A 24,416-nucleotide genomic window follows, 5' to 3' on the forward strand; every position below is an offset into this window, starting at 1 on the left:
GTGCGTTAGTTATTGGAAGTGTATCCGTTATATTAAAAAGCAACAGTCTCCAAAACTCCACAAGACGACACTTCATCTTTGTGAGTCTGTTGGGGCCATGTACTGTGTCTGGTGCTTCCAGTGTCGCCTCCTGTATACCGGTGAGACCCGACGTAGATTTGGAGGCCACTTCGCCAAGCACCTACACTCTGTCCACCAGAACAAATGGGATCTCCCAGTGGCCACCCATTTTAATTTCACTTCCCATTCCCATCCCAATATGTCAGTCCATGGTCGCATCTACTGTTGCGATGAGGCCACACTCTGGTTGGAGGAACCTCCAATCTGGGTAGCCTCCAACCTGATGGCATAAGCATTGATTTCTTGAACTTTTGGTAATGCCCCCCCCCCCCACCATACCCCATCACCTTTCCCCTCTCTCATCTTATCTCCTTGTCTGCCCATTGCCTCCCTCTGGTGCTCCTCCCTTTTCTTTTTCCCATGGCCTTCTGTCCTCTCATCAGACCCCGCCCTTCTCCACCTCTATCTTTCATCAGTCAACTTTGCAGCTCGTTTCTTCATTCCCCCTCACCACTCCCCCAGGTTTCACTTATCATCTTGTGTTTCTCTCTCCCCTCCCCCACCTTTTAAATCTACTCATCTTTTTTTCTCCAGTCTTGCTAAAGGGTCTCGGCCCAAAACATCTACTGAACGTTTTTTCCATAGATGCTGCCTGGCCTGCTGAGTTCCTTCAGCATTCTGTGTGTGTTGCTTAAAATTTCATCTTTGCAGACTTCAACAGTTCATCAAAAAGAGCACTATAAAAACAATTCCAGTGGCTAGGGGAATTATCCATTGGGGAAAACAGCAAAAAAAATCTAACACAATGTCCAAGTAGTGCCAATCCACACAGAAACAGTATTTGCAACTGTAGAAGCTAAACTTGCAGCAACTGAAAAAGTCTTGACTACTGTTTCAGCTAAAGCATTAAGCCATTCAGGGAGTCTGCAAAGGGAGCTTGTAAAAGGAAGTGCCTCGCTCGTCTGATTGTCATTTCAGATACTCTTCAGATGCATAATGAAATATTATTTTAATTTGACTGAATTTTTTCCAGCCATTCTCAATGAGTGTCAAGCTCTTCCAGAATATTCTTTGTTCTAACTATCATAAGTCGTTCCTTAAAACCCGACTTGCATTTCTGTTTTGAGATGCACAACCTAATGTAGATTGAATCATCAGATTTTTCCGAGTCATTGCCTCTATAAACCTTAAAGTGTGGGTGATCCTCTGATAGCAGTATGTCTGAACAACTTGGCATCAGAAATTTCTACCTTCCAAGTGAACCAAAGGATCACATCAAATCAAACGGAGTTTAATTATCATTCAAGCCATACATAGGTACAGCAGAATGAGACGGTGTTCCTCTGGAGTGACGGTGCAAGACATTCACAGTAGCAAGCAAACGTTCAAAAATGGTGAGTAACATCATCAAAAGGGTAAACAAAGAAGCATATTCACTGAAAGGAAAATGAACAGGACCCTGACCCTGAGTGATGATGTCTGGCAATGGTGGTACAAACCTGTGACAGTGTGCAGACGCACACAATCCAGCCTGTCACTTCATCGCTTGAACAAGGGAGGGCAGCACCAGTGGGAGAGGCCAAGCTCAAGACGAGCTCAGATGCCATCCACATCTCTCACCTGGTCTAGTCCTTGCTACAACCGAGGCTACGCAGCTCCCATGTCATCTGTCAGACCACCAGACAATGGTAACGAGCCTACAGCAACTTGCGTTATCACTGTCCAACAGAGTCTTGCAATTGCAAGTGAAATATCTGAGGCAATCTGCCATGGTTACACTATACCAACTTCAATGCTTCTGAGTAGTGGGTAGCAACACAGTCTGCAGCCAGATCAACAAGCAGCTCACTGATGGAGTAGCCCTGCAGTACCTGTGTTCTTGATGTAGAATTGTCTTTTGATAGTAAAAAATCAAATTTTACACAGTGAAAAGCATCTTTGCTTGGTCCCTGAGAGGCTGCTGTGTTCGCACGTGCCATCATCAGTACTATTATGAAAGTGTCCACTGTCAAGGCATAGCTGACGGGCAGTTTTACTCTAATACTTTGTTTTAAAAATCATGAAAATTGTTTAACGCCAAACTTTTTATCTCTGCCTTTGGATAATAACACCATGCAACTGAATGCACAGCAATAGTTGAAGCCTTGTCTGTGTATTATCTAGTTGGGGAGTAATGTTATCAGTGTAATCCCAAAATCTTGCATTATCAATTGTTTTCCAACAGTAAAATTTGTTTTGCACTTGTTTCCTTGTTTTCAACTTGAGTCTGTCTAAAATAGAATTGAATTCATAAGGATACCAATAATTCTGAAGTAATTTTCATTGTAAGTTGTAGTTTGCTCCACAGCATGAATTACAACTGTTTGATTAAGGGCAAATAGAAAATCTGGGTAGATGCAATAATCTATGGGATTAAAGTCTCTGAAAAGCTTATTTGACTTGCCAATTTTGGTTGACCAGGGAGGAAAACATTTTCATTTTATCTTGTGTTTTGCTTCAGTGCATCTCTCCATCTTTTCTGCACATATAAAAGCCCGGATTAAGGGTTCACTCAACCATTTACAGTGTCATCCAAAAGTGCAGGAAATTGTCATGTCATCTTGAAATTTAACAATAGGGTGGAATAGTGGTCATAAATGAAGAAATGGAAATGTCTGTCTTTGTAGTATGTTCATATACTTGTTGGCCATAAAGGAAAAGTGTAGGAAATTATTTGGCTAATGGTGATGTCTTTTTAAATGTAACACCCTGGTTCACATTTTTACTGCTATGCTGTAGGTATTTCATTTTAGCAACTCTGTAAGAGCAGTCTGTTCTGCTTTCAGCATTTTAGGTTATTGTTGAAGATAAGGGATGCTGAGGAATGTGTGTCACCCAATTAGGATGGTGAAACTGGGAGAAGGTTCGAGAGAACACTTGGGGGAGAGGCTTTGTGAGCAACACTAAGGTTGGTCTTGCATTTTTTGTTTGGTGGAAGATGAAGAGAAAAGACACTGGAGAGAACCATTCGTAAGATTTGACCTGGTGGGGGACCGTGATTCGATGGAGCCAGGCGCTGAGATCGACTGAGGATCGGTGAATATGAATTTTGGGAAGAGTTAAGCTCCAACTTGTGCACATTTGACTTTTTTTTTATAATGGGCCCTTTTTGTTTTTTTTTCCCCCTTTCTTTACTAACCCTTTTAGTTAAGATTCATAAATATAATTCGTTTGTAGTGCGCTGTGTTGTTTCTTGGCACTGAGTTGTAACAGGGTTGCAGATTACACAGCATCCACACAAACCGGGGTTTGGGATGGGAGAGTCGTCTTGATCTCACAGGTTTGATGGGACTGGATTGTTGATTCCCTAGACTTGCACGGCCAAGGAAACCAATGGGCTTTCATTTTTTTTTTAAATGGCTTTCTACAGTATTGTCGTCCAACAATTTCAATGTCATGTTCCCATGGGTGGAACATTCAATGACATAACTGTCTATACTTTTTTCAAGTGTAAAGGGATCCATGTCAAAAATTTCTTCAATTAGTTTTACCTTCAGTATCTGTGCTGGAATCTTTCAGTTTTGTTGGGGTGTCATTAATTATTTCTGCAAGTGATTCCTTGCCTTTCCATGTGTCTGTGTTTATTTCATCTGCAATGTGGTCAGAGTGGACAGGAACAATCACTTTGCCAAAGGCAAGAATTTAAAATTTCCAGCGTATTAGTTCACATATGGCCAAGAGATGAGGGCCATTTAGTGATATTTAAATTAGAATCATCATTACTTGCAGATCCTGATGAGGTGGCCTACAGAGAGAAGGTGGAAGAGGTGAAGGCCTGGTGCTGGGCAAATAACCTCAACAAGACAAGGGAGATGGTTATCAACTTCAGGAGAACTCGCAGCACCCACACCTCACTTCACATCGGTGGAAACTACAAGTACTTTTAAACTCCTGGGAGTGCATATAACACACAACCTCTCTTGGCTCTAGAACATATCCTATACAGTCAAGAAAGTTCACCAATGGCTCTACTTTCTGAGGTGGCTGAAAAGAGCTGGACTTCGTACATCCATACTTGCATTGTTCTACAGCTATGCAGTAGAGAGCATTCTGACTAGCTACATCGCTGCTTGGTACAGAAAGTGCACTACAGTAGACAGGAAGGCTCTGCAACTGGTAGTGAAAACTGTCCAATGCATTGCCGCACCAGCCTACTCACCATCAAGGCCATGACTGAAAGGTGCTGGAAAAGGGCCAGGAAGGAAGCTCCAGAACACCAGACTAAAAACAAACAAACTATACTAACTCCACCATGACTTTATTATTTCTTATACAGCATAGCGTCACTTTATGGACACTCAATCAATCAATTCAGCTGTCTTAGATATTGATAAGTGTACTTTTTATTACTGTTCTTAACTTTTGTGTTTTGTTGTGCTGAATTGGATCTGGTAAGTAAAGCATCACTGAACAACGTTATTATAAGCACAAATATTAAAAGTAAAATACAGCCAAAGCAACATTTCTTCTTGGAGCTTGAGTCTGTCTCATCCTGCTGGCGCAGATTTGATGTTCTCTGCGGAGACATACTTGCACTCTTGTTCTTCTTCTCAGTCTTGATTACCACAGTCCTGTCATTGATAACCTGGGTAGCGAGACAAGGACAGAAACTAGTGTCTGAATTATTTTTATGGAATTTCTTTACTTGGACCCGGTCCCCTTTTGGTGGTCTTCAAATTTTCTATCAGGTTCTTTTGCTTTATCTTAAATTCCCATGAAGTCTCTCAGTTCCTTGAGGAGAGTTGTATTAGGTGATGGTTGACCCGAGTTAGCAATCAGATCTGTATTTAGGTGGACATTGTACATTAAGAAATAAGGAGTAACATTCACGGACAAATGCAGCCTACCTTGCCACTAGAATAGGCTAGTTTTGCCAGGTCTTGTTAATCTCTCAATCCTTCACTCGACCATGCCACTTGATTGCAGCTGGACTGGAGTGCTGTCCTCCACTTGTATGTCTATTTGTTCATGTGTGGCTTAAAAGCCTTTACCACTGACAGAAGGCCCACAGTCTGCATGTATTCAAGTGTGGGTGCCAGCATATGAGAACTTGGAGTTTTGGAGTGCTGTGACGGTCTCACTACAGGAAGTCATGGAGACTAATCACATATGTCCTATACAAAGATTAATTATCACAAGAATATACTTATTAGGTTTCTAATAAGATGGGATGTCAGAAATGGGCCTATTTAATCAATTTGCCGCACCTGCATTGATGCAGTTGGTTTTGTGTGTCTTGTAGGAGGTGGTCTTGTCGACTGCTGCTTCATTATAGGCCAGACATTCTTTACTATTTGCAATGAATCGTTTACAATCACTCAATGTGTAAGGCCATCAATATAAATAATGTGGCTAATTTCATGTGAGTGGTTTGTCTGCCACCATGATGGTGTCAGAATCCTTGGTGGATTTCTTGAATCAGTGCTTCCCCCTTGTGGGCAGGAGGTATTTCTCATCTTTTTTAAGGCAGCAAGTCTAACCCTTACCTTCACCGTCAGCTTTGTATTTGTACAGTTTTGGAAATCCTTTTGAATTAGGTTTAGTATTAGCTAAGAGAATTCTTAATTAATTCTTAATTAACATAATCCTGGTTATTTTTCCACGTGGACAAATATGGAAGGAGTTTACTTCTGTGTGTTCTCTACTGCGTTCCTGACAAATTTATTCAGTACTTATCAAGACTCGATCTGTTGCCTTTACTTGTTTTAGACATAATTCTAGGGCTTTTGCCTCTTCAAATTGAACTGTATGACTCCCTAAAGGATGTGTTTGCAACTTATGGTTCAAATTCAATTTCCAATTTTTAAAATTTCCTTTTTAAAATCAAGCAGGGATTATAATTAAGTGGATCCGTGTTTCTGGATTTTCATTACTGGTCCGTCACATTACCATATTTGAGATTAGTACTCTAAAGGATGCTGTGATACATTAGACCATAGAGAAGATGGTTCTTCATCTCCCCTGACAGGTAAGGATTGTAAATCAAAGTTCTCAGGAATGTATTCCCACTATACGATGTCATGTTGTAAAAGCATTTGTCATTCCCCATATCCAGTTATGGTAGCTCTCCATTCATTTGTTGGTGATTTGCTATCATTTTTCAAAGCCACAAACTCTGTATAATAATTGCTTTGTTCTCGTGCAGTGGTCTTTCTGCAGTTAAATGTAAGGAATAACAGAGGAAGACATTGTTCTAAGACAGTAAATCTCTGTTCTGTTGGGGTGACATTGTATGAGACAGAGTGTACTGGGAGCTTGTGTTTCTTCTCCCTCATGTAGTAGATGGCTCCGGCGCTTTTTAGGGAAACACAAATTCGCAGAACAAGAGATTTTGTTATGTCTCTTGTCCGGAGGTCTGCTGCTTGCTGAGCTACGATCATCAATTTCTCTAGTGCCTCCAATCTTTTGGGGTAAAAGCAAAAGGCTTTACAATTTTGTTTTACATGTGTCATAGTTGAGCATAGTCAGGTATGAAGGCTCTAGCATAATTTAGTAGGTCCAGAGTTGATTGTAAGACTTTTAGGGTCTTTGGATATAACCATGTCCCTGATTGGTAATTGCCATACCTAGGAAATATACTTTTGTACAATAGAGTTAAGATTTTTTTTAATGTTAATTACAAAGCCTCTGTGTGTCAGTTTCAAGGGGTGGGTATGAGGAGAAACCATTAGTCAGATCTATAGAAGATTTATGCCTTTACGAGTCAATCTTTGCAGCATTTGTTTGTAATGACTGTTGCTGTATCACAATGGCAGGGTTGAATTTTACCAAAAGTATGAGCTTTGGCACGTGGAAAGGTGCGACTTTGTAAGCCTGTATTATGTTTGTTAGATGGAGCATTTTGAGTGGAATTGTTGCAAAAGTTTTCCTGTGCTGCTTCCGTTACATTAGTGTTGGCCTTCTCATTCTTTACATTTTGTTTTCCCTGAGCTGCAGGGGAGGGCGTGGAGTTTTGGGATGGAGGCTGAAGGATGGGGTGGGCCTCATGACATGCTCAGTTGCATACTTTTTGTTTCCATATTACCAACGGGACCTCTTAATATTCTCTCTGTCCCAGAAGCAGTATCTTGGTCTAAGACTTGCTACTGCAAAGAAAGGGAGAGGAGAAAAAGGTCACTGAATTATACCCAGTTTATAGCCGTCTAGGTTGTGAGTGAGTACCTCTTTCTAAGGCAGGCAGTCTCCAGGGAGACTGTTTGGTTTGTTGATTGTGAAGCGTTGGTGTATGAGAACGTCGTGTATACAATTAACCCAAGAAACAAGGTGGGTTTGATGATTTTGTTACTGACCCTACATTCCCTTTAGAGGGAAAAGGGGAGGACTCTGTTCTGACACCTTCTTACCCTTTGTGTGGGAACGAGTGGTAGTCCTGCTATCCCCATGTGGATGCATAGAATCTCTTCAACAACCTGGTACTGAGGTTTCCATCAGAATAAAGGGGTAATATTATTGAATGAACTAAGTCTTTGTCTACCCTTGCCATTTGTTCTCTTATCTCATAAGCTGTTGTTAAGCCCTGGCTTTTGACCATTTACTCAATACAGTACTATGTCTTTGGTATACATCTTCCTCCATTTATTCGTTTATAAATCCACGCTTGTATCTGATATGGATTTCCACACTCAATAGAGGTGGTGGGAAATAACATACATAAGACTTGCTGAATATGCTGGACAATATGACTAGCCCAGAGGACTGTAACCTCCCAGCGTTCTGAAGTAGCCGCTTCAGAATTCCTTCAGTATCAGCTGGAGGTGTGGTGCCTACTGCCTGCAAACTTTGACTATTCAAAGGTCCAAAAACTTGTTGAGAAGTTCGTACTGAGATAGCATAGTGGCTCCCTGTACAGGAACCTGTCCCTGTATTCTTCTTTTACTGGCTATAGAACCTTTTCAGTAATTCTAGAGCATGCTCCCAAGCATCTGTTCTCCAGGCTTCATTAGTACCTCTGCTTACTGGTGTGGGGGCTGCCTTGTGTGCCTGGGGTGAATACACAGTATCTCCATAGATCAGGATTAAGATGTGGGTCATCAGGTTCCTGCACATAAGCATATTCCCCACTTGGGTTCTTGGTTTCTATCTACAAAGGGGCCATTTTGTTATCTCCAGGCATGAATTATTGTTGTACTGTTAGGACTTAGTACAAATTTTTCTGAGTCCAGCAGGTCCCATATTTCTGCTACACTATTACCACATTCATTGTATCAACCAGCAGTTGCCTGCACAACTACTAGATACCAGGACGTTGACCATTTTATAGTACTAAATGGAGTGCCGTAGCTCTTGTTGAGAGCTCACCTATTTGGACTACTGCTAAGTAATACTTTTAGCAGATTATGAGCATGTTAGGCACAAACTGTGATGGTTTGGGTTTGCTGACCACCAAACTCTAATCTCAAAGAAAGACCTTAAAACCTATTGGATATAAATTGCCATGAGTACTTTCTCTAAAGAGAAGTTATACTGTAACTACTCCACCTTCAAAGACTGGTTCACTTCCCTGTTTATTTTGTCACAGTGAGTTTAGCTGCCAATACCCACTCCCTTCCAAGGAGAAGATACTTCCAGCCAACAACATACTTTAAAACAGTCAATTTATTTTCAGTGATAGATGTTTAAATCCAAAACAACACTCTTAAACCACACTTAAAACTCAGACAATGTCTATCCTAAACATTTCTAAAGCACCAAGGAATTCTAAAACACAGGTACAATTTCTTTAAACTAAAAATACACCAACAAGTTGCAGATGAACAAATCGTCTGTTTTAGAAACCAAAGCCAAAGGAATGGATCCTAGTTCACCCTGTGTTTTTTTTTCATGTTTCTTTGACGTTCCTTACCCTGTTCCCAATAAGCCTGAACTGTTTTCTACATTTGTACTGTTTCTTTACCACTTGGTTGAATTCACATGTATACATTTCTTCAGATACCCTTTTAACACAGAAGATTTATTTATTATCAGATTGTACAATTGAAGTTATTCAATTCTCCGGGTAGCCATGAAACAAAGGAAGGCAGCACAATGATCAACCCCAAATTCCACCTCCCGCAAAAGAAAAGTAACAAACAAAGGGACAGGCACGTCAACCCCTGAAATCCTCCTCCCGCACAAGAACTGAGCAAAACAGATTAGGCACATCGATCCCCTCAAATCCCTCTTCCTACACAAAAAAAAATGAACAGAACGGGTCTGGCATATTGACACCCCCCGCCCTCAAAATTCCTTATCCCGCACAAAAAAAATGAACAAAACAGATTAGGCACATAAACCTCCAAATCCCTCTCCCCGCACAAAAAAAACTGAAGATTTGGTGAAATAAAAACCACAAGACTGGAGGGAAAAAAAGTCTGTAGTCCAAAGTCCACATCTGAAACACGGAAAAATCTGGGAACCATCTCCAGGCCTAGCGGCAGACCATTTTCTCTCTCCGGTACAGAGTGATCAAAAGACAGACAGCTGGCGCTCACCCCTCCATACTCACTTTGATGCTTCAAACTCCTACGTCACTTTAATCGGCAAACTATGGGAGCTTTACTGGGCAAAATGGAGCCAAACATTGGCTTGTGCCCCATCCTGCAGCATGCCCACCATGAGGCACCTTGGAGACATAGATCTCAAATAATGATGTGAAGCTAACTTCCTTGAGTACATAAATCTTCCAACGGTAAATAGATCTGTTATGATGCTAAATTATATTATCCACCTAGTCTGCAAGCTTCCTTGAACTAGGCAATTTCAAGTCAGTTTGTCTGTTTGGAAAAGCAAAATTAAACAACTTATTTATTATACTGACCTCTTAAGCAGCAATAAAGCAGGTGTAGTGAGCTACAACTTACTTTTCACGGACAGACCATCTGCAGTCAGCAAAGCTTGTTTGCAAAGCTGTGTTTTTTAACTTCAAGTTGACTACTGTCTTCCTTTTACATTTTAAGATTTGAAGACTCACTCCTATTGATGACCAGAAACTAGACAAAGAAATATAGTTAGAAGTTTTAATGCATCTGTTTGATCTTGCAAGTGGCAGCTGCTGTTTAGAAAGCAAGATTAACAAAACCTCCAAGGTGCGAATAGCCATCACAACTTTAGTAACCATTTCACGTACAATGCATTTGTAGTAACAGATTAAAATCAATTAATGGTAGTGACCTTACAGTGTAAAATATGCAGCTGTATAGATTGATGTTACTCCGGAATGGCCTTCTGGAGTGGAAAGTAAGTATATTTGTATTCTCGCCTGTGGAGGAGTTGACTTGTACACATGCAAACATTTAGAACAATTTAATGCTATTTCATTACCAAGCAGGTTCTAATTGCAACTAATGCTGGTCCTTCCTAGGTTACAAGTGTCTGCCAGGCCATACATACAAATGGATACTTAGGAGACCGGTGGAATAGATTTGCCAGCTACAGGAATCTTTTGCCGATTAGGAATGGAACAGAGTATTGCTGCCTGCCTTGTCATCCCACCACACTCCCCTCCCCACCCCACCCCCTCTGGAGTTGTAACATTTGGGAGCTGGGTCAAGCTGAACACAACTGAAAGTGAGGAGCAGACTTACTTGCTCACTTAATGAATCAGTAAGGCCAGCTGACAGCCATTCTCCCTGTGCCTGTTCATTCTTCCATTGGAGTTTTTTTTTCCTCTGTGATGCCCTCCCACACTGTTGTCATTAATTTCTGACTTGTGAACAGTTATTAGGAATGGAACCCTGTCACGTCCTGGTGTCTACCTGCATACCAGAGCAGCAGTTCCAGGGGATCGCACCATTCTAGTGCTGGTGGAGGGAGCATTGATTTCAAGAAAACAAGAAAAGTAAAATGCTTTTCCCAAAGTGAGAACCTGCTGCATCATGCAGAGAGAATTGCTTGCGAATCCCAGTTGGTGATTTATTGTTTGTTTGTTTTTTTTAACAATTATTCAGACTGTAGAAGAAACGGTTGTTGAGGCAGGTACATTGCGAATGTTGAAAAGGTACTTGAAGTACATGACTAGGGAAGTTTAGACTGGGATATGGGCCAAACTCAGGTCAATGGGACTAGCTTAGATGGGGAATCTTGTCAGCATGGGCCATTTGGGCTGAAGGGCCTGTTTCTGTATTGTAAAACTATAACTGTTTTTTCTTAGGACTGTCTCTCTCCCCCTCCCCCCCCCCCCATATATTAACACTTTTGCTTCCTGTTTGGAGCTCAGTGAAAATTGGGAGCGATGTGAAATAGTTACTGACTTAAGATCATCTATTTTACATTACCACTAGAATGAAATTGTAACTTACAAACCTAATCTTTAACAGAAGCAAGCAAAAGAGCTGGTTGTTTACTTAAGAGGGTAGGGGTTGCTGAACATAACTGCATCCTCAGCAACATAGCTACTGTAGATAGAGATGGTCAACTACTTCAGTTCATAAGCGTCCATATCACCAGCAACCTCAATTGGTCCTTCCATACCGATGCTGTGATCAAGAAAATGTTATCTTGTATACCACCTTAGGCAGCTGACAAGATTTGGCTTGTTCGCAAGGATTCTCATAAACTTCTGCAGATACGCTATAGAAAGTATCCTGTTGGGATGCACCTTGGCCTGGTATGACATTTGTTTTGTTTTGTTCTGTTCTGAACTGACAGAAGTTGCAAGAGTAGTAAACTCTGCCTAGTTCACCACGGTCACAGCACTTTCTTCTATCCACTCCATCTTTATGGTGTGTTGCTTCAGGAAGGTGAATGGTATCATCAAGAAAGCTTGTCTGTCTCACTATTTCTCTTTGCCTTCAGAGGGAGAAGATGCAGGAACTTCAAAGCCTGGATGACTTGGAACTATTTGTTTTTTTTTCCCCCCATTGCTATCAGACCTGCACCTCTTTCATATCCCCTTCCTAGTGGTGCTGCCACATCGTTGGGCTCATTATTCCACCTCTCTATATTATTCCATTTTTTTTGTAATTCAAATTTTTATTATTTATTCTTATTTTACAAAGCAGCGCAGCATATCATAGAGCAGATACAGTACAGCATATTTACACAGCCATCCCATGACAGGAATACAAAAAACTTAGAAACAGAAAGAAGTTCTGATTTAAGTTTAAATTAACATACAACCAAAATTGATCCTATCAGTCTTGCACTTTTCCCTCACTGTTAATTCTACCCAACATGTGTTCATATGATACTTTATACTTTATTGCCGCCAAACAATTGATACTAGAGCGTACAATCATCACAGTGATAATTTGATTCTGCTCTTCATGCTCCCTGGAGTACAAATCGGTAGTAAATATTAAAAATTTAAATTATAAATCATAAATAGAAAATACAAAAGGGAAAGTAAGGTAATGCAAAAAAACTGAGAGGCAGGTCCGGATATTTGGAGGGTATGGCCCAGATCTGGGTCAGGATCCGTTCAGCAGTCTTATCACAGTTGGAAAGAAGCTGTTCCCAAATCTGGCCATACGAGTCTTCAAGCTCCTGAGTCTTCTCCCAGAGGGAAGAGGGATGAAAAGTGTGTTGACTGGGTGGGTTGTGTCCTTGATTATCCTGGCAGCACTGCTCCGACAGCGTGCGGTGTAAAGTGATGAAATCTTAATCATTTCCTCAGTCCATTCCTTCACAGTGGGACATCTGGGTTTTTCCAGTTTTGCAATATAATTCTTGTAACTGTGATGAGACCCACCTTTAAAATAGGAAATTTGGCATTGTTTACATTAGGTATCATTGTCCTATCACCCAGGAGATAAAACCATGGGCACAAGGGCAGTTTGGAACCCAACCAATTCCCTAACAAATCAAGAACTTTACACTAAAATGGACGAACCATGGACCACTCCCAAATCATGTGAAAATATGTGCACACCTCATTTTTACATTTCCAGCATAAATTATTATCAACAATTTCCATTTTGTAGTCCAGTTGGTGTCCAATAATATCTGTGTACTATCTTATACTGGATAAATTTCCCTCTTGCTTCCCTAATATGTTTACCCACATTTGATAAAATATTTGACCACTCATTATCTTCAATATCACTTCCAAGATCCTTCTGCCATGCTGCTTTGAGATTGTTACAGGATTCACCCACAGAGTGCTTGAACAGTTTATAAAACACTGATGCTTTATGAACTTTCTGTGGTAACGTAAAGTATTCAGTTAAAGGGTTACTTTGTGGGTCACCGTTTTTGAATATGCTGCTAATGTAATATCTTATTTGTAAATACTTCCAAAAATTCCCTTTATCTACAAAGTTATATTTCCTCTGCAAATCCACATATGACATAAAAATCCCATTCTCATAGAGATCACCTACTGTATTTACATCTTTAATCTTCCATTCTTTCCAGTACACCATTCTTTTCCCAATGCATATCTCAGGGTTATTCCAGAGCGAGGAGTATAACTGGTTTAAATGTGACATTCTACAAGCTTTATGAATTGTACTCCACACACTCCTTGAGTGAAATAGTATAGGATTTGGATTAGTCTTGTTTCCCACATGTTGTGAGAGGATGTTAAGGGGTGAATGTGGTGCAGCCAGGCTCCATTCTACAATTACCCAATCTAAATCAACATTTGCCTGTCCCAATGTTTAGCTAATCTGATCATTTCAAAGGATAACTTGTATGCCCTGACTGAGCCCACCCATGTCCCTGGATGTACACATCTTACTCATTTTAATTCTAGGCTTCTTATCCCATAGAAAATCACTGATAATTTTGTTGTATTGCTTGTAGATCCTGTAAATGAAGCATCATATAATGATAGTTAAACTGAGGTGCTATGACTATTTTAACTACATTGACTTTACCCCAGAGTGGTAGTCTCAGTGCCCCCCACTTGTTCAGATTATTTCTTATCCTACTCAATAATGGATCATAATTTAAAGTAATTATTTCATCCAAATTCTGACTGCGTTTGACCCCTAGATACTTCATTCCAACTGGCACCCATCTGAAATTAAACTGAGATACTGAATTTGAATAACACAGTTTTGGCACTGGCATAGCCTCAGATTTATTGCAGTTGATTTTATAACCAGATACCTCAGAATATAATTGAATTGTTTTCATTAGTGGGGGTAAGGAAATAGGAGAGTCGCTAATCCGTTATAAAATATCATCAGTATATAGCATCAGCTTATGCTCCTTTCTGCCTCCCTTTATCCTTCTAATATTTGGATCTGCTCTAATCATGATTGCCAATGGTTCCAAAAAAAATCATAAATAACAGTGGGGAGAGGGGGCTGCCTTGGAGTGTACCCCATGAAATGTTGAAAAATGAGGATATGATACCATTTGTAATAACTGCAGCCTTGGGGTTTTTATACCAAGTTCTAATCCATGATGTAAAGATGGAGCCAAACCCAAAGAATGACAAGGCTGTGTATATTGTTCCATTACTGTCACCTCAGCATTTCTTTTTGGTGTACTTCAGACTGAACTACAACCTTTGCCTCATTCTGTCATTTTCTGCTTTTGACTATATGGTATTTTCTATGACAATGTATGTTGTTAACTCTGTGAACTTCATACAAGGAAGGTGTTTCATTGTGCCTGGTATGTTTGATCATAAACCAAAGTAACTGGCTCTCCACAGTGCTATCCTGTATTATTAACAGATGCAATGCTGTTAATAATACAGGACAATTTCAAAATCTGTTTCGGTTAACTGACTGGTTGTTGATTGCAAATAAAGAACCAAGCTGTTATCAAATTAAAACTAATGAAACTTTCCTAACTTGGTTAACTCTTATAGATACTTGTGATAGATATTTGAATTTAAAAGGTGTGTAAGTAGTAACATCCATTCCCTTTCTTAATTTTAGGCAGCAGCTGAATGAACTTGAAAAAAATGGCATTCTTCGAGGAACATTGAAATCAAGTGAACAAATGCTCCTGATCAGTGCCTGCATTAACCTTGCCCAGGCAGTAGAGGGTGCCATTCTCATCCAGGTCAAGTGTTTCTATTGGATTGTTAATATACTGGTTGCAAATGACCTGGGGGTTTCTCACAATCAATACTCTGAGATATTAAAACCTGATATTTGCTCAGTTTTTTAAATTACTGCAGCTTTGTATGTAAAGAAAACAATTAAGTAATTCAGACTTTAAAAAAAAATAAATTGAGTATGTGGTTCTTCTTGGCAAACAATTGCCCTTTACCAAGCCAATGCTGTGGGTTTGGTGAAGTAACTCCCATAGTTCCAGGGTTTATTCTACGAACTTGGTGTTTAACTTGAGAGCATTAAAGGTGATGGTTATAGACCTTGGTCTATGCAGATCCAGTGGTTTGTATACTAACCTTATTTCTATTCTGCCCACACTCCCGTTGGCTCTTCTTAGATTCAAACACTTGCCTGCACACAAGGGGGGTTTTACTGTGGACAATCAACCTACCAAGACACATTTTAGGATGTGGAGAAAGCCAGGACATGCAAACTCCACACAGTACCATAGATCAGCTTTGAACCAGAGTTGAAATAATGCTCTACTAGCTGCACACAATCCCACTCTTGTCTTTGTGTTCCTGTTGTCCTGATCTTTCTGGCTGTTGGGGGTTGTGACTCATTTTTAATGTGGCCAAAGTGTAAATAAACAAGTTTTTGCCAATAGATCAGGCCAGAGGGGTAATATTCACGGATGACTGCAGAACTTACAAGTTCAGAAGTTGCTGCTGAATAAGGCTTGGTGAGTTGTCATTGTGCATTCTGTAGATGGTGTGACACCATGTACATGGTTTGCTGTTATGGAGGATCCTGATGTGCTTTTGGACTCTGAGAAAGACTGATTTGGGAGACAAGGATGCAGATTACCTCACTGCAGGATTTGTATAGCTGCTTCAGTTTCACATTTACAGACATGGTTTTCCAAAACATTGGTAGAGTAAATGAAAGTTGTTTTTTAAAAAAAAAGACTGTCATCACAGGAAATTTGAAATCAAGTAGAATACACAAGGGAAAAAATCAACGGGGTAGGCAGCATCTGTGAAAAGAGAAACAGTTGATGTTTTGGTCTGGGCTTCTTCATCCCAGAAAGAGAAACCAGTTGGTCTAGCCACTAAGTACTACAAGGCCAATTCCTCCTACAGCTACCTTGGTTATACTTCACTGCCTGACACCAGCACACAAATCCTCCTGAGCCCCCCCCCCCCATTCCAGGAAGCTATAAGAATTTTGTTCCTCTTAGTTCCTCCATCCCCGCAGCATTTGCTCTGAAGATGGGAAGTCCATAACCGGGGCTGCCCTCTACCACAGTAGATAGAAGCCCTGACTACATCTTGCTAATTTCCCCCACTTCTTCACTCACCTCTTAACATCCAGAGCAGAGCAAGAATAGATTTCCCTTCCCACTCGCCTTCCTACACACTAGCTACAGCAAGATTCCATCACCAGATATGCTTTCCCCTCTTCTCTTTCAGCATTTTGATGGGATTGCCCTCTTCACACCTTCCTTGTCTGCTCTACCATCACTAACTACTATCACAAACTACTATTTATATGGCACTTTTTTTTGGTGAAATGACAAGAGTGCAATACCTGTCTTTTCATATCTTCCCTTGTCACTGTTCACGGAGCCAAACAGTCTTTTCATGTAAGGCAGTGAATCACTTGCACTTGTTTCAGTCTAGTGTCCTGTATTTGCTGTTTACAATGTAGTCTCCACTACTGGTAGAAGCCAATAGCAGATTGGCTAATTGCTTCCCTGAATGCCTTCATTCACTAGGCAGGAGGGACCCTGGGCTTCTGGTTACTTGTCAGTACCTCATCTTTTGCTTGGGCACATTATAGCCTGTGGAACTGCATATCAAATTCCACAACTGTAGGTAATTCACTGTTTGGTGGTGAAACGAGCCATTTTTGCCTGCGACTGCTTGTTTCTTTACATTTGTATAGCATGGCCAGCTAAGCATGTTCCAGAGGCCAAACGGTACAATTTTCTTTTTTTTTGGCTTGTGCGTGTATGTCTGTGTCCGTGCGGGGACGATGGCTTTTTCATGTCTTTGCAAGGCGCGGAGCGAGAGAGAGAGACTGTGTGGCATTTCGCAGTATTTTTCCCTTTATTTTACGAGGTCGAGTTGCGATCTCGACACTCAACCCAGCACGGATGGAAAGTGTACTCGGGGGCGGACTCGACTGGGTTCGAACTCGGGAACCTCCATTCCAGAGTCTGGCGCTGATGTCATTGCACCACCAGCTGGCCCAAACTGTACAATTTTCAACACATTTTGCAATGTTATATGGACAAAGGAACTTTACAGCCAATTTTTTTTTCACTTTCAAATAAATTCCTTTAATTCACCTCATAACTTTCCCAAGTTAACTTTTTTGAATTCTGATGAAGGGTCCAATAATGGAAATATGAACTAACTGTTTCTTTGCATCAATACTGCCTGACTTGAGTTTTCTCAGCAGTTTCTGCTTTTATATTGTCAGGGTACTTAGTGATGAGAATATGTTTGAATTTTCAGCAGATGTAGTTCCATCTGTTTGGGCACATTGTAGCCTGCAGAACTTCATATCAAATTCCACAATGTATATAATTCACTCTTATAGTTGTCAAGGAAATTCTGATGTCCCTGTTTTGTTTCCATTTGTCTGACAGCCAACAAGCTATTGGAGAACACGAGTCACCTTTCCTCTAGCATGGTTTCTTCCTCATCTTCCAAGTGGCTGGCTTTCAGTTAATAAGTGCCAAGCTTTGTCCCCAGCTCATCCACTGTCACATGCTCTAGAATTAATATTTGATTACTGTGCAATGGATGTGTTTACGATTACTATATTGATGTTCCTGTGTGGACATTTTTTTTAAAAAATTGGTTTTATTATAACCCTACCTGCTGCTGGCCTACTTAAACCATGTCAGAATCAGCAGCGTTGTCCTTTGTAATGCAGTAGACTTTGTTACTGCTAATTTTAATTCTATTGAAGGGATTTGCAAAACGTTAATGCTGTATGGTTTTATAGGCATGGAGGTTTGGAATGGGACAAGAATTATGAAGATAGACAAGTCAGGAAGAATGAGGGCAAAGTTTGAGATTTCTGTTGAGGACACTGCTAGTCTTTAAGTTAAATGGCCAAGAGAAAGATCCATTGAAAAGTGGAGATCTGAACAAAGTGCCAACAAACTGCTGAACTCTGCAAATGGAGGAGATAGCATTGTAGAGCAGAATGATTAATAAAGGAGCAAATCAGCTGAAGGATCTGCAGAGCCTGGGAGTGATGTGAGAGGAACATAATCAATTGCCATAGCAACTGTGCTGAATATTGTAACAAGGGAGGATGTGTTCATAGGTAATTATTAGTGATAAGCATTCTGAAATGTCCCTGGTGTTGTTTTCCTGTTTCTATAGTATTGTATAAAGTTGGCAAGTTGACCTTACTGGATCTCGGGGCCTACAGGATAGGAATATGAAATGTTGGTCATTAGCATTTGAGGTGAGGACTGTATTTTACCCAAAGACTGGCCATCCAAGCAGAAAAGCCAATTGGTTCTGGATTTCACAAATGTAACTACCAACAACGTCTCAGTATATGTTATATGTTCAAAATCTGCAGCAGTTTGTGTGGCTTCCTTGATGAAAAGGATTGTTCGGCAGTGATTTGCCATGTACCAATTGGGGACATCCTACATTTATTCAGATAGTTGTACTGCTCTTGTTAAAACAATGTGTTCTTGTGTTCTCCAGGCTTTATTTACCTTCTGAAGTCTGAAGATTTTCAATGGCTCAGCAGTATTTATAAATGCAGAACATAGAGTAACTTAAGTCATTAGCAGACTCCATAGGCTGAATGGACTAATTCTACTCCCATATCTTGTGGTCTTAATGAATTGCCCCTTCTCTTGCAATATACCAATTTGTCATGGATTCTTGGAAACTACTACCCAGGTCTTGTGCAACTTAAAGCCAACTTAATTATTTCTTTCATTTCTCAGGCCTACACGTTAATTGCTTTTTTACATTCAGTGGGTTTTAAAGCATTAGAAAAAAATCACAAAAATATTGAATGGCTTTCAAAATTCATTTTTAAATGTGCCAAATTTGACTAAGTAATTGTAAGATTATTTAATGCATGCCTTGTTTTGAGTTCTGTGCCTTTCCTCAAGTCCTATTTGCACAATTTATACTTTTGTTTTTGCATTTTGCTATATGGCAACATATTTAGTAGGGAATTTTTAGTAAAATATAAAGTTCAAAACAGAAAAAAGCCTAATATGCTGAATACACTTGGAAAATAAAGTGGAGTATCAGGCTATACCACTTGTTTTGATTATTTTCTTTTTGTGTTGATCATTCTTCTGCCATATCACCCACCATTCCAAGAGGTAATTCCAACATCTTGGGCTATATAGTTATGTTAGGCATTGCCAGTACTTGTCCTCTTATTGGGAAATGGCATTTTAATTAGCCTCCCATTAAAACAGCAGGAGCCAATGTTTCAAAAAATTGTGAATATACAGTATATTAGAGATCTAGCATGGATTTGTAAGAGTAAGTATACCTTTTGATTTTTGTCGTCTTTTTAAGCAATTCAAAGTGGTGAACAGAGAGTCAGTCATAAATACAGTGCATGTGACCCTGTTCTAGGAGCTGAACATTCATCATCATCATCATGCTATGGCCTACACACTCCTGTTTCGGGTCAAGTGGATCAATTCATTGGTATTCATTTCCGGTTGTCTGGCTGCTGTCTCCATCATCATTTGTCTTTGTCTTCCTCTTGCTTTCTTCCCTTCAATCTTTCCCATAAGTACCGTGCATTCTAACTCCTCTTTCCTAGTCACATGTCCAATGAAGTTACGTTGCCTTTTCATGATCTCATACATTATTTCTCTTTTTGTGTTTGCTCTGTTCATGACATCCTCGTTAGATATTTGTTTCGTCCATGATATTCTTTGCATCCTCCTCAAAAACCACATCTCTGCTGCTACAATTCGTTTCCTCATGTTACTAGATATTGTCCAACATTCTGAGCCATATAACATAACTGGATAAACGTAACATTTCAATACTCTGAGGTGGGTTGTCATGCCTTGTTTAGTATTGGTCAGTATACTCTTCATTCTCGTAAAGGTGTCTTTTGCCATTTCTATTTTTCTTTTAATGTCCAAGTCGCACCTGCCATCTGATGTCACCCAGCTTCCTAAGTAGCAAAAGTTCTGTACTTGTTTTATGTCTTCCCCGTTTATTCTCAGCCTGCAGATAGGATTCTCCTTCTTTTTGCAATTGATATAGACCCATTTTTGCACTTGCTTCAACAATTAGTATATCAATTAAGTTTTGTAGTTCTTCCTCCATATTTGCAATTAAGTGTCATCTGCATATCTGAAATTATTGACGTTTTCACAGCCAACTTTGATTCCCAAGATGTCTCTTATTTTTTGTAATATTGTCTCACTGTACACATTAAATAAATCAGGGGAGAAAACACACCCTTGTCTAACGCCTCTCTTGCTTTTCGTAAACTGACTCACTTCTCCATCTATTCTTACAGCGGCAGTTTGTTCCCAGTACAGATTTCTGATTAGGCGGAAGTCTTTCGAATCTAGATCGAGTTTTCTGTAATATTTCAAATAACTTATTGTGCTTCACTCGAATCTAGATCGAGTTTTCTGTAATATTTCAAATAACTTATTGTGCTTCACTTTATCAAATGCTTTTGTGTAGTCGATAAAACAAACAAACAAATCTTTTTGCACTTGAATAGCTCGTTCTGATAGTATCCTTAACATCAATATTGCGTTTCTTGTACCTTTGTCTTTCACAAAACCACATTGTTCTTTGCCTATTTCAGCTTGTATTTTACTTTTAGCTCTTGTCATCAAAATTCTTAGAAGTATCTTGGTGATATGACTGATTAAACTTATGGTCCTATGTAATTCACATTCTATTGCTCCAGGTTTCTTAAGAAGAGTGATAAATACTGATTTTTTTTTTCATCTCTTCTGGTATTATTCCAGTCTCATAAATGTCATTGATTAAATCAGTAAGTTTTTTCAATTCCGTAATCTTCAAGGGCGATAATTTGTTCTATTACTAATTCATCAGGACCTGCTGCCTTTCCTTTCTTCATCTTATTTATTGCATTACGAACTTCAGATTTTAAAATACTTGGACCTTCAATGTTTTTCTTAATTTCTGGTTTTTCTCGATCGTCTTCAAACAATTCCTGAATTTTCTCAGTCCATCTGTTCATAATCTCATCTTTTTCCATGATATTGCTACCGTCATTTGCTTTCAAACATCCACCTGAAGAACAGAGGAGCTTTTTACCAGTGATATTCTTGATTTGTTGATGTAACCTTTTTGGATCAGTAATAGGGATTCTTTCTATTTGCTCACATTCCTAGTTTAACCATTCTTCTTTGGCTTTTTGACATAAACTGTTTACTTTTTTAATCTAAGGACTTATATTCTATAGGATTTGCTTTCTTCTGTCTCCTTTCTTCCATTAGATCTTTGATTTCATCTGTCATCTATTTATCCTTTGTGCTTTTTTCGGAATCACTGACTTTGCTGATTCTTAGGCATCCTTTAGAGAGTTAAATTTCATTTCTACATGATTGCTGTCATCTTCAATAGATTCTATTTCTAGACTTTGAAATCTATTCCTTACTTCAATTGTAAATTTTTGTTTTAAGTTTTCTTCTTTAATTAATTGCGAGTAGTCAAGGGATTATTCAGGTTTTTGCTTCTTTAGTTTTTTAAGTTTTACTTTTACATGACATACTACTGGGTTATGGTCGCTATTACAGTCTGCACCTGGATATGTTTTGCATTGAGTCACTGAGTTTCTAAATCTTTGGTTTATAGTAATAAAGTCAATTTGATTTCTAGTGTTATCACCTGGACTTTTCCAGGTCCACAACTGTCTTGGATGGTTTTTAAAGTAGGTATTCATAAAGATCTGATTATTCATCTTGCACCATTCTACCCATTTCTCACCTCACTCATTTTTTCCCCCTAGTCCAAATCTTCCTATGGTATTTCCATCAGCACCTTGTCCTACTTTAGCATTTATATCTCCCATGACAATAACAATATCTTGAGATTTACATCCATTCTTTGCTTGTTCAAGCTCTTCATAGAATTTATCTATATCCTCATTTGTTCCATCTGTTGTTGGTGCATATACCTGTATAATTTCTAAATCAAATGGTTGTCCTCTGAATCTGAGAAGGAGCACTCTTTCTGATATTGCCCAATGTCCTAAAGCACTTTTTGCCATGTTTTCATCCATAAGAATTCCTATTCCATTAGTATGGGATGTTCCACAAGAATAAACTAGTGTTTTATTTCTAATCTGACATTTTCCAGCACCTATCCAACGAACTTGGCTAATTCTCATGATGTTATTCTTCAGTCTTTCCATTTCATTTATCGCATTGTCCAATCTTCCAAGCTGAACATTGCAACACATATTAAGTAACTCTTTTCTTAGAGTACCAGTGTCAAACTTTATATTTGGTGCAAGAAGTTTAAACAGAGCTGCTATTCAATCACAGATCAATGCCTTGAATTATATTGCTGTTAAAGTATTTTTTATTAAACTAAATTTCTGATGCTTAGCAAACTAAGTAATCATTAACCAAGAGAATCTGCAGCTGCTGGAAACCTTGAAAATGTTAGAGGAACTCAGCAAGTCAGGTAGAGTCTATGGAGGGAAATAAATCGTTGCCATTTCAGGCTGAGACCCTTCACCAAGATCTGAAGGGAATGGGCAGAAGCCTGAATAAGAGATGTTCCCTCAGGGAGGCTAATCAAAAAATTGTCAGTGCCCTAGCAGAGATATTTAAATCATCCTTAATGACAGGAGAGGTACCTAAAGGATTGGGGGATGGCCAGTGTTGTTCCACTGTTTAAGAAAGGCTGAAATCAGTTGTGGCAAAGTTATTGGAAGGTATTCTAAGGGACCAGATGTCAAGTATTTGGATAGACATGGACTGATTAAGGATGGTCAGCATGGCTTTGTGCGTGGTAGTCATGTCTAACCAATCTTACAGAGTTTTTTGAGGAAGATACCAGGAAAATGGATGAAGGCAAGGCAGTGGATGTTGTCTGCATGGACTTTAGCAAGGCATTTGACAAGGTCCCACATGAGAAGTTTGCAAGAAGGTTCAGTCACTGGGCATTTCAGATGAGGTATTAAATTGGATTAGACATTGGCGTTGTGGGAGAAGCCAGAGAGTGGTGGTAGATGTTTGTCTCTCTAACAGAAGGCCTGTGACTGAAGGTGTGCTGCAGGGATCGGTGCTGAGTTCTTTGTTGTTTGTCATCTATGTCAATGATCTGGATGATAATGTGGTTAACTTGATCAGCAAATTTACAGGTGACACCAAGATTAGAGGTGTAGTAGATAGTGAGAAAAGCTATCATGGCTTGCAGAGGGATCTGAGCTGGAAAAATGGGCTGAAAAATGACAGATGGAATTTAATGCAGACAGGTATGAGGTATTGCACTTTGGTAGGATCAGCCAGGGTAGATCTTGTATGGTGAATGGTAGGGCACTGTGGTAAAACAAAGGGATCTTGGAATATAGGTCCATAATTTATTGGAAGTGGTGTCACAGGTAGATGGGATCATAAAGAAAGTTTTTTGGCATATTGTTCTTTTTAAATCAATATATTGAGTACAGGGGATGGGCTGTTATGTTGAAGTTGCACAAGATGTTGATGAGGCATAATTTGGAGTATTGTGTGCAGTTTTGGTCACCTACATACTGTAAAGATGTAAACAAGGTTGAAAGAGTACAGAGAAAATTTGCAAAGATGTTGCCAGGTCTGGAGGACCTGAATTATAAGGAAAGGTTGTATGGGTTAAGACTGTATTCTTTAGAATATAGAAGACTGAGGAGAAATTTGATAGAGGTTTAGAAAATTGAGGGGTACAGATAGGGTAAATGCAAGCAGGCTTTTTCCACTGAGGTAGGGTGGGACTACAACCAGAGGTCAGGGGTTAAGGGTAAAAGGTGAGAAGTTTAAGCAGAACATGAGGCGAAACTTCCTCACTCAGTGTTGCGAGAGTGTGGAATGAGCTACCAGCACAAGTGATGCATGCAAGCTCGATTTTTGACATTTAAGTGAAGTTTAGTAGGGGTGTGGAGGGCTATACTCCCAGTGCAGGTCAATGGGAGTAGGCAGTTGAATGATATGGCGTAGGCTAAATGAGCCTAATGGCTTGTTTCTGTGCTGTACTTCTCCAAGACGCTATAAGAAAAATGAGGGGGAGGGGAAGGAGTACAGGCTAGCAGCTGATGAGTGAGACCAGGTGAGGGGGTGGGTGGGGAGTGTTGATGAAGTAAGAAATTGGGAGGAAATGGGTGGAAGGTAAA

The 24,416-nt window shown here is 39.7% G+C and overlaps 1 protein-coding gene across 1 annotated transcript in view; it reads left to right on the top strand.

The window, feature by feature from the left end:
- Positions 1–24,416, top strand: part of cryl1 (crystallin, lambda 1) — a 77,987-nt gene that overhangs the window by 15,116 nt on the left and 38,455 nt on the right. The window contains exon 3 of the mRNA XM_072264316.1: positions 14,913–15,039. Within this exon, the coding sequence (XP_072120417.1) occupies positions 14,913–15,039 (127 nt within the window). The remainder of the gene's footprint in view (positions 1–14,912; positions 15,040–24,416) is intronic.

Source organism: Mobula birostris, chromosome 7 (assembly GCF_030028105.1).
Source record: "Mobula birostris isolate sMobBir1 chromosome 7, sMobBir1.hap1, whole genome shotgun sequence".
Taxonomy (NCBI): domain Eukaryota; kingdom Metazoa; phylum Chordata; class Chondrichthyes; order Myliobatiformes; family Myliobatidae; genus Mobula; species Mobula birostris.